Genomic DNA, 12,296 nt, shown 5'->3' on the forward strand with positions numbered 1-12,296 from the left:
TGGTTTTGTTGTTAGAAGAGTGTGGAAATGCAACTCGGGAACAAGTCAGTGGGTGAATGTGACCGGAGTGATGTGTACCTGGAGCACACGTGTGCTGTTGGATTCCACAAAACACTGACTGTGTGTCATTTTCACGTCCCTGAGTTTGATCCTGAGCTTGCATTGAGGCAGCACTGCGGAGTTTCTGTTAAACCTGGTGGCTGTCAGCTCTGTTACAAGGTTGGGACTGATAGTTCCTTTTGAAAATACATTTAGAAAAGCAACTGATGTCACATGTTGCTCGGAAGGAAATCCCTCAGTAAGGGAACAAGTAATGAGCATAAACTGACACATTTCATGAACAGTATGACTCTTTCAGGTCTGAATTTGAGCCCCATGTGATGTGAGTGGAGCAAGCAGCACAGCTTGCCAGCAGTGCCCAGTAATACTAGCTATCAAAGTCATCAGAGAAGGTAGAAGCGGGACAAACTTTTTCTTCTGTAATTTATAGTTCAAATGCTATTAATTTGTGCTAAGCAGATTGGTGAATAAGGACATTCTGATGTATTTTTGAAATTTTACTAATAACTATTAAATATTTACATTCACAGACACGATAAGTCAGGTAAGCAGGTTCCCAGCTGCTGTGCCAGCTGCACGGTTACATTTTTAACTCAAATCCTGCAGTGGTGATTTTATAAGAGAGAATCTTCATGTCTGTGGGCTGTTCTGAAACCTCACACAGAGATCTACAGTGCAGCTTTAGATACAATTTTCATATGCAGCAAATGCTTATGAAGAAGAACTGTGCTGCCACTTTTTCCAGGGCACCCTTGACCAATGTGAGATAGCAGAATTACAGACAAGTGGCATTTCAACTCACAATCCTACACAGCCTGTTGGAATTGAAAAAAATATATATTTTTTGTTGTTGGAACTTTTTAAAATGCCACTCATATGTAGAGTTATTGCACCCACTAGTGGAAAAGATCGACACTATGTAACCTGGTACAGATGAGTCTCATTTTCACCTATTTTAGACTTTGGTGCTATTTCAAATAAGTGAAGCTGTCTTCAAGAACTTATTATAATTTTAGTCACAGATTATCCCTGAATTTGTCCACGGCAGAGAAGAACAAGGTGTGTTGAAAAGAGTTTCTGGCATGAGATGAGGCCCTAGGATGTATTTGTAATTGATATAGTAAGTATGAATGCATTTACACTAAGCGTTAATAAAGCTGCATGGGGAGAGTGTGAGATTTTGGATACGACTGTGGTCATCTGTGTTTGAGAGAGTGATAAACTGATAGTGTCAGGTCAGTTTAGAAGCATAATGATGAGCAATGGAACGGGATTTCCTTTGAGAGGAGACTAAAAGAGTAAGACTTATTCAGTCTGCTAAAAGAAGTTCACTGTATATGGTTCACTGTACTCTTTTTGACAGGTTTATATTGTCAATCAAAAAGGCTATAATTCTTTCCAAACATTGGAGATGTATTGGTTGTGTTGAGGGGTCTGTTTTTTCATACTGTTGAAGCTGGATACTTAGGGCATTGCATAGGGCCTAGCTGGCTGCTTCATGTAATGACCAGGAAACTCCTGGAGCCCATTTGCTGGGCTTATTTTGCATGTGTTTGGTGGAAACCTTGTCACTGTGTGTGAGAATCACAGCAAGAAAACATGGCTATTATCCAGCCACATTTTTTAAACCCAAGGGAGGAGGGTTGGAGGGTTTGAGACACTGTGGTGTAAGAACGAGTAACAGCTGTGAGCTAATATGAGACAGACTTCAAGCTTTATGTTACCTAAAGACAATTTGAAAGTTTAATGACCACTCTGATGTATTGCATCCAACAGTCTTAAGGCTTAAGGAAGAGCCTGCCCTGCATACTTACTGAGGAAATGGATTTATATACATTCATTTTAGTCCTGCTGATAAGCTGAAATAGTTTGTACTATCTATTCCTCTAACCTACTTCAAAGAATGAAATGCAAATCTTACGTGCAAGAAAGCTGATGTAGATTCATGCTTATAAACATCTCACAGATGAGCAGAAGCCCAGATTTGCAGGCCACAACCTTCTTGGGCAAACATGTGCACTGAAATGAAGAGAAGAGCTGTGCAGACCTTTGGTTGCAGGTTGTGGTGACATGGGTGCACGTGTGCCTAGCTTTCTTCTGAGCAAGTGGTCAGCTTGTGAGAGGAAATCACTGAGCATCCAGGAATCTGAGAGAGAGATGGATGTGTGGTATTGTGCAGTGACACGGGCAGACTGACAGCCCTGTCTTCAGTCCCTGCAAGGGAAAGAAGCTAAGCCAGCTTCCATCCATGAGGAGACAGACTGCAATAACAAGCAAGATGAGGGGGCTGGACCCTCATTTCTGTTTGGAGCAGAACAGATAGAAGGTCCTGGGACTAGAAAAAGCAGAGGGTGCAGGAAATACTAAGACCAAGGAAAGGACAACCACCTTAAGTTGGTCCAGCCAAGCACCTATTACTGGAATCAGTGCCACCAAAAAAAGTCAAAGGGTGTTAGTAACTAGAGACTCCTTGCTGAGAGGCACTGAGGCACTCATTTGGACAACCCCTTTAGAGAAGTTTGTTATCTGCCAAGGGCCCACATTTGTGATATCAAGAGGAGGCTATCAGGCCTGATAAAGCCAGAACACAGGAGCTCTCTATCCCCTAATATTCAAAATCAAGCAGGAGAGGCAGCAGGCCTGCATGGCTGATCAGGGACCTGCTGGTTAAACTGAGGGATAAAGAAGAAACACACGCTGGCAGTGGGAGGAGGGATGTGTAGCCTGGGAAGAGTACAGAGATGTTGTGCAGACATGTAGAGATGAGATCAGGAAAGCTAAGGCACAGATGGAACTGAGCCTGGGGAAGGATATGAAAAATAACAAGAAGGGATTCTGTAGGTACAGTGTTCAGAAGAGAAAGGTCCAGGAGAGTGTACTCCCTCTGCTAACAGAAAAGGGAGTGCTGAATACAGTGGGCATAGAGAAAGTGGCTGAGGTTCTCAGTCAGTCAGGCTTCCCATGTCTTTCATGTCTCTGAACCAACAGGTGAGGTCAGGGGGAGCAAAATCCCTCCCACTGTAAGAGAAGAGCAAGTTCAAGACCACTTGATGAGTGTGTACAAATCTAGGAGGCATGATGACATGGAACTCAGTGTCCTGAAATAACGGGCTGATGTGGTTGCCAAGCCACTCTCTGTCGTATTCAAGAAGTCGTGACTGGCAGGTGAAGTCTTCAGTGACTGGAAAAAGGGAAACTACACTCCTGTTTTTTTAAGAAGGGGAGAAAGGAAGACCTGGGAAACTAGAGGCCAGTGAGGCTTACCCTGTGCGTGGGAAGATCATGGAGCAGATCCTCCTGGAAGTTATGTGAAGGCTCACACAAGATGATGAGGTGATTCGTTGGCCTTCTATGATGGAGTGATGGCATCAGTGCACAAAGAGCAACTGGTATCATTTACCTGGATTTGTGCCAGGACATCCTTATCTCTGTGATGGAGAGAGATGGGTTTGATTGGTGGTTAATACAAAGGGTAAAGGATTGGTTGGATTGTCATAGCCAAGGGGTTGTGGTCAATGGCTCTATGTCCAGGTGGAGGTTGGTGTGGTGTCCAGCACAGGTCTGTTTTGGGACTGGTGCTCTTCAACATCCTTATCAATTATATAGAGGGATTGAATGTACCCTCAGAAAATTTGCTGATGACACCAAGCTGAGCTGACCAAATAGAAGGAAGGGATGCCGTCCAGAGGGACCTGGACAAACTTGAAAAGTGATCCACAAGAACCTAATGAGGTTGAAGGCCACAAGCAGAATGTTGCACTTGGGTTGGGGCAATCCCAGATGCACGTACAGATGGGGAGAAGAAGCCATTGAGAGCAGGCCTGTGGAGAAGGACTTGGGGTTCTAGAAAAACAACATGAGCCAGCAGTGTGTGCTTGCTGCCCCTAAGGGCAATGGACTGCATCAACAGAGGGGTGGCCAGCAGGAAGAGGGAGGGGATTGTCCCCCTCTGCTCTGCCCTGGGGAGGCCCCACCTGCAGTACAGTGTTCAGGACTGGGGCTCACAACTCAGGAAAGTGTGGAGCTGTAGGAATGGGTCCAGAGGAAGGTGACAAAGACAATCAGAGGGCTGGAGCACCTCTCATATGAAGAAAGGTTAAGCAAAGTGGTCTTGTACAGCCTGGAGAAGAGAAAGCACAGGAAAAGCTCATTGTAGCTTTTAAGTATTTAAAGTGTGCTTACAAACAGGAGTGAGACAAACATTTTGCTCAGTCTTGATGGTGATAGGACAGTGGGAACGATTTTAAACTAAAAGATGAGAAAATAACTTTAGATCTTAGGAGGAAATTCTCGACTCCTTTACTCAGAGAGTGGTGAGGCACTGGCACAGCTGCCCAGAGAAGTTGTGGATGCCCCATCCCTGGAGGTGCTCAATGCCAGGTTGGGTGGGGCCCAGGGCAGTCTGAGCTGGTGGGGGGCAACCTTCACAAGGCAGGGGTTGGAACTGGATAGGCTTTAAGATCTGGTCCAATTCAAACCATTCCATGACTGTGTGATTGACAGAGCACATCTCTGACCAGAATGAAACAGTTCAGCTAAAATGGATCAACTCTGTGTGTGTCTGACCTTCAGTTAAGGCAGGTATCTTCAGCCAGTACAGCTACTCTGTAGTTGATAGGACTATTTCCAACAATGTAAGTCAGGGCTTTGATCCAAACTTCCTCTGAATCAATCAGGTGGAGCTGAAAATGTGAAGTGCATATGCTGCTAACTTTCTCTAGTGAGTTTTCACAGTTTAATTTAGAATGCAGAAATGAACCTTTTAACTTTACTCTGAAAGCAAATATTGACTTTGTTTTATAGTAGACTGGACTTTGCACAGGAGGGGAAAAGCCTGACATTCCTGAAAATGGCAGCTGAGACATCCACAGAAGTTCCAAAAACTGCTAAGCAAGTCGTCCTTAAAGAAGAGGTATAACAGGTTTGGTTTTGACATTGTATAGCAAAACAGCGGTTATTTGAGACTGATCAAAGTGTTTGTGAGTGCAGAGTAAGAAATGTTATAGATGTTAAAGGTTTGTGAAATCTCTTCAGAGCAAGTACTTCTTCCAGAAGGTCGAATAGTGTTGAGGTATTTTTAAGCTCCTGCTTTTTTTCCAATTTGGAATTGTTTCTTGTATCGTCTGTTCTGGCTGTTTTCAGAGTTAAGAAATAATGCCCATACCTCTGTTTGACGGTAGAAATGGGTGGACTGTGAAAATGAGCCTTGTTATCTGCTCCTCTGAGATAAATGAGAGTTGCCTTAAAATTTAGAACTGTACCTTCTTCCGCTCTTTCTGGAAGGATTTGTACTGAGATGATTGCTCTTCTAAAGACGTTGGTGAGGAGATGGTGAGATGTGAAAACATTGTACTCACACCCTACCTTTGTAGAATCCCAAAGTACTAGGTCCTCAGGAAGGAGTTCAGAGCTACTTCTGTGTGCTTATGAGGAGCATTTTCACCTTTCATGACCAATTTTTGTTGACCTTACAGCATGGTTTTTTTTCAGGTAACATTAATTTTACGCTTTTTTTTTCAATCATACCTCTTTTCCGTCATAACATTGCATTCTTCAGTGTCATTTACAAGTTTGTAATTAATCTCACATATTCAAAATGATTTACCTTTTCTAATGATTTTCAGGCTTACTTGAGGAGAACATTTACCATGCATTTGCCAGTTCCCCTTATACTTGAAGTGTTTCTTCCACCTACTTCTGGGATGCCACAGTCAAGCTACTGTGAGCAAAAGATGGCATTCTTTGCCCATCAAAGTAATAGGTGAAGCAATAAATAGAGCTTATTCTGAAACTGAGTCTGGCTTGTAGAACACACCTGAGAAGTGCCACTAGGTCCTGGAATTTTGCAAAGTAGGAGTTATGCTTGTAGGCCAGCTTCTGAAAGGTTTTAATTGTGCATGCAACAATATGTGTGACAATAACATTTCATTTTTCTTCGAGGGACACCTGCCAGCTTTCAGTTTTCTCACCCTGAAGACAGTTAACAGCAAGAGCTTCAGCTGACTTTAGGGGATTGTAGAACACTTCCAATGTAGACATTTATGCTTAGTGTCCTGTACTACTTTTTAATTATTGCTCCTTGACAGCAGAGGACAAAAGCTGTACTTAGAGTACTGGATTAAAAATGTGACACTTTGACACTGTTTTGCACGCAGAAAATAATCTACATTTTTTCCTTCAGTTGTCGTTTTGGAGCTTGGCTATGTCTGATTTCTTACAGCTAGTTCTTTCCTTTTCCTCTCGGACTCCAGAAGAGTGGTGTTTTTCTGATTTCAGCTATCTTCCCCATTCTGCTCAGCAAAGAGTAACCTGGTGATGGGGCAGTGATCTGCCAGCTCTGCTGAGAGCTTCAGCAATAGGAGACAACGACCAATAGTTCTTTGTGTTTTTTGCAGTGTTTAACAAAGTTTATTAATACAAAATATTTGCCTGTATTGTGTGTTTAACTGAAGTACATACATACATTCCTCACCTTGGAACATATGCCAACAGGATATGATTTTCATCTCTTTCTCTTTTGAATAAGAACGTGCTTTAATGATGCAGCGATTTAGGGGCAAATGCAAAGCTGTTTAAAATACACCTGAATGCTTCCAAACACAACTACTCATACCTGTAACAAACATAATAAACTTCCTGCTATTTCTGTGACCACGGATGTGTTAGAAAGAAAGCCCTTTTGAGAACATGTATCTTCTTCAGTTCCTGCTACCTGGAAATGCACCTTTCAAAACCATTGTAGCTCCCTCTGTGTCGAATGCCTGTGGCCACGTTTACAACCATAGAGGTATTACTGATATTTCAATTGCCTATCCAAAAAATTATTGTGAAGAACTCATTTTAAGCATGAATTTACCCCGCTCCATCAGAATTTCATTTCCACAGATTTTGGTTGATGAACCTCTCAATTTACCTTCACAATCCACATGGCTGCACGTGTCCTGTTTGCTCTTTGTCCTGCACTAGAGGGCTGTAACGCTCCTGTCACATGAGCAACCCCTGGGTCTTAATCCTTTGCTACAATTTAATGTTGTGAGTTTGCTGTTTTCAGAACCTCTCTTCCCTTTGCTAATACATCCTCCATTGCTCTCAGCAATGTTTCTTATTAGACAATAGGAATTCACTGAAATGTGCTTATAATTAAAAGAAGTTACTAGGCTTATTTTCTATTACATTTCAAGAACTTGGCATAAATCACAGAACTGAAGGGGTTGGAAGGGACCTCTGGTGATCATCGAGTCCAACCCCCCTGCCAAAGCAGCTCTCTAGCCCAGCTTGCACAGGTAGGTGTCCAGGTGGGTCTTGAACATCTCCAGAGAAGGAGACTCCACCACCTCTCTGTGCAGCTGTGTCAGTGCTCCATCACTGCACTGTGAAGGAGATACTTTTTCCTTAACAATTATAGGATGTTATTAAGTGTTCTTGCATATATTCTGGTGATGAGACCTTATCTCCGAAAGAATTATAAATGAAGTCGTGTTTTCTCTCTCCCTAAATCCAAGTATCTTTTGATTTTAGGTAATTGCAGAAAGAAAATGGTTGAAGCTTGAGGAAACAACTTACACTGATGCCTTTGGCAAAACCAGGTAACCATCTTTCTGGATTCTTTTCAGATTCCTCTAATGTTCCCAGTTGTGTGGGCCAGGCAGAATATGAGCCCTACAAATCTATTACCCAACACATGACAATCTACTTATTGTGCAGTTCCTTTACAGTTCATTTTGTTCAGAGAAAAAAAGTCCTTCTCTAGCAGGCACAGTATCACACGTGATCATATTTGGCTCCTGAATCTTTTAGGGCTCCTGAGACCTCCACTTACCTTGCATTTCCAGTTCCTTACACAGATGCTGTGCAGAAGCAAGTTCTAGCAATGCAAACGGAGATGATCAGTGAATCTGTCCTTTGGCTTCTCTGGTTCCTCATTAAGGCCTTTGTTTTCACTGTTGATGGTGCACGACCTTGAACACTGCTGAAAAGTTACTGCTCTCCTGTATGTTATGCCTGTCCAGTTCTTTAGTTATGCCATATTTATTTATCTAGATGTGACATGGCTTTATTTTACCACCCCTTAATGCATTACATTCCATGTTGATTGTCTTCTCTAGTGCCTCTTCATCAGCAAAGTATCCCTTTCAGAAATAGCAAAGACTGGAACTGCTGTGAAAGGATTTTTATAGCTGATGGCTTTTTGGATTTTACTCATTCCGTTGCTTATTTTGAGAGTAAAGTTTGCCCCTCTTTTCTGTGTGCTTCTCTTGTTTGAGTAAGGGAGCTGTGAGTTACAATGAATAACATTATAAATTGTATAAAAGCAAGATAAAAGAATGAGCGTGGTCTTTTTTCAAAACTAACAAAATTTGACATGTTAAATACATCAATTGCTCCGTTTTACACTTTTCCAGGATCACTTTTGTATGATTTGTCCTGTGACAATCGTTTATGTCTTTCCCTTATGTTTAGTGAGCCTAAGCAATCCCCAGGTATCTATTTTCTCTCTCATTTAAGTAGGCAACACAAAATTCTATCACAGATATCTTATACAGCCAAAACAGAACAGAGGTTACCTACAGCCAGTTGCTTTCTTGCTGGGCCTCACTGAGCAGTGGCATATTTTGCTTTCCAATGACAAGTGCAAGGGTAGAAGACAACTTAGAAAAAACAGATATCATTAATATATCAATTTGTTTTCTCTGTGCTGAACAGAACTTGGGAAACTGTAAAGCGTGTTGGCAAGAAAAAGAGCATTTCAGCTGATGGTAAGACTGTGGTGACTTTTGTTTGTTACCATCTTTTCTTGTGGTGAACTCAAGGTGCAGACTGAGAGCCAATGTTTCTGAATAAATGAGCAGCTGGTGGTTTCCAGACAGTGTCTGCAGGCGAGACAGTGCCTCCCGAGCTACTGAGGGGCTGAGGCTCAGTCTTGCTTAGCACACTTCCCTCTAGTTGGCTGAGGTATTCTGAAGGTCCCATTTGGGGTTTTTGCCACTCATCATGAATGGTATAAAGAGTTTAAATGCACAATTCAGGATTACTGAGCAGTGATCTGAATGCTTGCCACTCTAACGCGCAGTGCTGCCATCCGTAGGTTCATTCCTGGATCTAGCATGAAATGCTCACTGAGTTACACACAATAGTATGTACTTACATGTTCTGTCACTGCTCCCAGGTGTGGCAGTGATAGCTGTACTACAAAGAACTCTCCACTATGACTGCATCGTCCTAGTGAAACAGTTCAGGCCTCCAATTAATGGCTACTGCTTGGAATTTCCTGCAGGTAAGTGATGGAAACATTTGGTCACATAACACTGATAGTTAACCGTGTTCAGGTGTGCTTGAATTATCAATCTTTATGAAGTAGTCCAGCCAGAAATCCATGGTGGTCAGTGTGCTCTTCAGCAGTATTTGACAGCGAAGCATACAAAAGGAATGCAGTTCATTTTAGCAGACATTGTGCACAAGTTCTTCTCTTCTCTGTAAGAGCCATAGCACTCATCATCTTTCCCTCATGAGAATACTAACGCCACCTTCTGGGAAGATAGCACTACACTGTAGACAAGCAGTTGAAGACATGAGCAGCAGCAATGATGAGTCTGGAAATTTGAACCCTTCCTAAAGCCTCAATTTCTTCCTCTGCAAAAACAGTCTACTGAGGACATTTAACCTCATTTGTAAAGCTGGATTTGATCTCAGAACAGATACTGTGGCTAAGTGCTAACTTCTAAGTTGTTCTTCTGTTATTATTTATCTCACAGGCCTCATTGAGGAAAATGAGACTGCAGAAAGTGCTGCGCTGCGAGAGCTGGAGGAAGAAACTGGCTACAAAGGGGAAGTTGTTGAATGTACTCCAGGTCTGTGCTTTTATTTTGCAAAACGGTGAGATGCCTGGCCTCTGCTTTTGAAAAAATGAACATCTAACATTTGCTTGTTTGCAGCACTCTGCTTGGACCCAGGTGTGTCAAACAGCACAGCACACATCGTGAGCGTTACCATTAATGGAGATGATGCTGTGAATACAAGACCCAAGCAAAAACTTGGTGAGTTTTGTACCACTTAGATGGAAATTCTTAGAAGATATCAGAATTTTAATTCTTTGAAGATATCCATGTTTAATGGAACTACACCTACCACCACATTCTTCTCTTCCACCCTAAATGACTTAGGGTAGAATACACCCTGCAGCACAGAGAATCAGACCCATGTTAATTTGCTAAATTCACAGGGGATGCCTAGATGTTAAATCTCATGTATCAGCTTACCCACAGTGAGAAATTTAGATGCTAAATTTCAGTGAGTGCCAAAAGATTTTCCTTATTTGTTGTTTGACCCTGGAAGTAGCCATGATTTCACAATCAGTCAGGTAACAAAATGCTTCATAGTTGTAAGTTCTCATACATTTCAAAAACGTTCTGTTGTTTTTTATTTGTTTCTTACAGATAATGGAGGTATGTCACATAGCTGTGCTCCCAGTAACAGTAAGGTCAAGTATGTTTGTATGTTTTACTTAGAAAATCATAGTTAAAACTGTGGGTTTTTTGAGCTTGGTTAATCTCTTGACTCAAATCAAATATGCACAAGATTGGCTATGGCCTAGAGGTGTACTTCCCCCTGTGGAGTACCATCACTTCACTTGTATTCAAGTATTATACCAGAGGCATCAGTATCTCAAGAAATAGGAACCAAATCCTCAACAGCTCTAACACAAGCCCTGAAAGGCAACTAACTTGAACAGACTAGGCAGGTGTAAGCTAACATATTTACCCATAGCAAACCTTTTTACTTCAGAAACTGTGCTGTTCTGGTCTTCAAATGCATCTAGAACCCCTAACTGTACCAGTTTAGATAGATAAGAGTCCAATTAGACAGATTTTCCATTCTCAGGGGAGTCTCCTTTTAGAAAAGTTCTCACCTTCCATAGACACCAGCTTTTCCCAGTTTCCTTTGGCTCTTGATCATTAACTGATCTGTTAATGATCCCAGTCACTGCCTTCCCTCAGGCACGGAGCCTTTTTATGGTACATGAAGGTCCACACTTAGGTAGTGATGAGCAACAAGCTCATTTTTTTCTTCCTATAGTTTGTAAGTAGTAGGACACTGAGATCGACTTCCTCCACTGTTCACTGCTTTAGAGGTATGTAACATTTTCTTCTTCTCACCTAGAATTTGTGGAAGTTATTTCACTTCCAAAGAACGACTTGCTGCAAAGAATCGATGGTAAGAGCTTTCTGACATATTAAATGCACTAATGTGAGCTTCAGGTAACCATTAGCATCTCTTCTCACAGCTCTTCACAATTCTGTATCTTAAACAAAAAGCTGCATGAGACTTGGCCCTACAACAGAATTACTGGAAGCCTGAGGTGGTGGCCTGAATAATGCCATTCTTCATTTTAGTAATGGAAATAGAATCATAGAATCACTCAGGTTGGAAAAGACCTCAAAGATCATCAAGTCCAACCATGACCTAACCATACCACCCTAACTCTATCAACCCTCTGCTAAATCATATCCCTGAGCACCACATCCAGAGGGTTTTTAAACACATCCAGGGATGGTGAATCAACCACCTCCCTGTGGAGCCTATTCCAGTGCTTAACAACCCATTCTGTAAAGAAGTGTTTCCTGATCTCCAACCTAAACGTACCCCGGTGCAACTGAAGGCCATTTCCCCTCATCCTGTCACTGTCACCTGTGAGAAGAGACCAACCCCACTCTCGCTGTATGCACCTTTCAGATGTAGGAAGAGAGCAGTAAGGTCTCCCCTCAGCCTCCTTTTCCTCATCCTAAACAGCCCCAGTTCCTTCGGTCTCTCCTCATAGGGCACACTCTCCAAGCCCTTCACAAGCATTGTTGCCCTCAGAAATTTGTGGAAAGCTGTAACTGCATCTCATACTCTTTTTTTTTTTTCCTTCTTCTCCCTTGCCCCTCAGAACTTGTAGCAGAAGAGCATATTGCAGTGGATGCCAGGGTTTATACTTATGCCCTGGCCTTGAAGCGTGCAACAGAGAAACCGCTCCAAGTTCCCTTCATGAAGTTCTAAACCTTCACAGTAATAAATATAGCAGAGAATCCTTCAATGCAGATGGCTTACAAGTGTGACTCTTCTTGTAATAAAGGTTCCTTACTCGTAGAGAAAAAAAAATTGTAGGAATGATTCTGATATTTTTATCTGGAACTGACTGACAAAAAGCATTTCTTCTCACTGTTGAGTCTATCTGGCCTTGACATAGTAATCAAAAT

At 42.1% G+C, this 12,296-nt stretch overlaps 1 protein-coding gene across 1 annotated transcript; it reads left to right on the plus strand.

Moving 5' to 3' along the window:
* The first annotated feature begins 358 nt into the window (after positions 1-358).
* Positions 359-12,193, plus strand: NUDT5 (nudix hydrolase 5). Its single transcript, XM_065743721.1, has 9 exons — positions 359-452; positions 4,864-4,972; positions 7,579-7,646; positions 8,764-8,816; positions 9,227-9,334; positions 9,813-9,908; positions 9,993-10,103; positions 11,218-11,271; positions 11,987-12,193. Coding segments are annotated over exons 2-8 (501 nt in total). The 5' UTR covers positions 359-452; positions 4,864-4,909; the 3' UTR covers positions 11,220-11,271; positions 11,987-12,193.
* The last annotated feature ends 103 nt before the right edge of the window (positions 12,194-12,296 follow it).

Source organism: Cyrtonyx montezumae, unplaced genomic scaffold (assembly GCF_038088225.1).
Source record: "Cyrtonyx montezumae isolate F1298 unplaced genomic scaffold, pur_monq_1.0 scaffold_3, whole genome shotgun sequence".
Classification (NCBI taxonomy): Eukaryota; Metazoa; Chordata; class Aves; order Galliformes; family Odontophoridae; genus Cyrtonyx; species Cyrtonyx montezumae.

Coding starts and splice junctions, on each gene's coding strand:
- NUDT5 (XM_065743721.1), top strand. CDS start 4,910: ATGGCAGCTGAGACATCCACAGAAGTTCCAAAAACTGCTAAGCAAGTC. Junction 8,817..9,226: donor AAAGAGCATTTCAGCTGATG/GTAAGACTGTGG, acceptor CACTGCTCCCAG/GTGTGGCAGTGATAGCTGTA. Junction 9,335..9,812: donor CTGCTTGGAATTTCCTGCAG/GTAAGTGATGGA, acceptor TTTATCTCACAG/GCCTCATTGAGGAAAATGAG.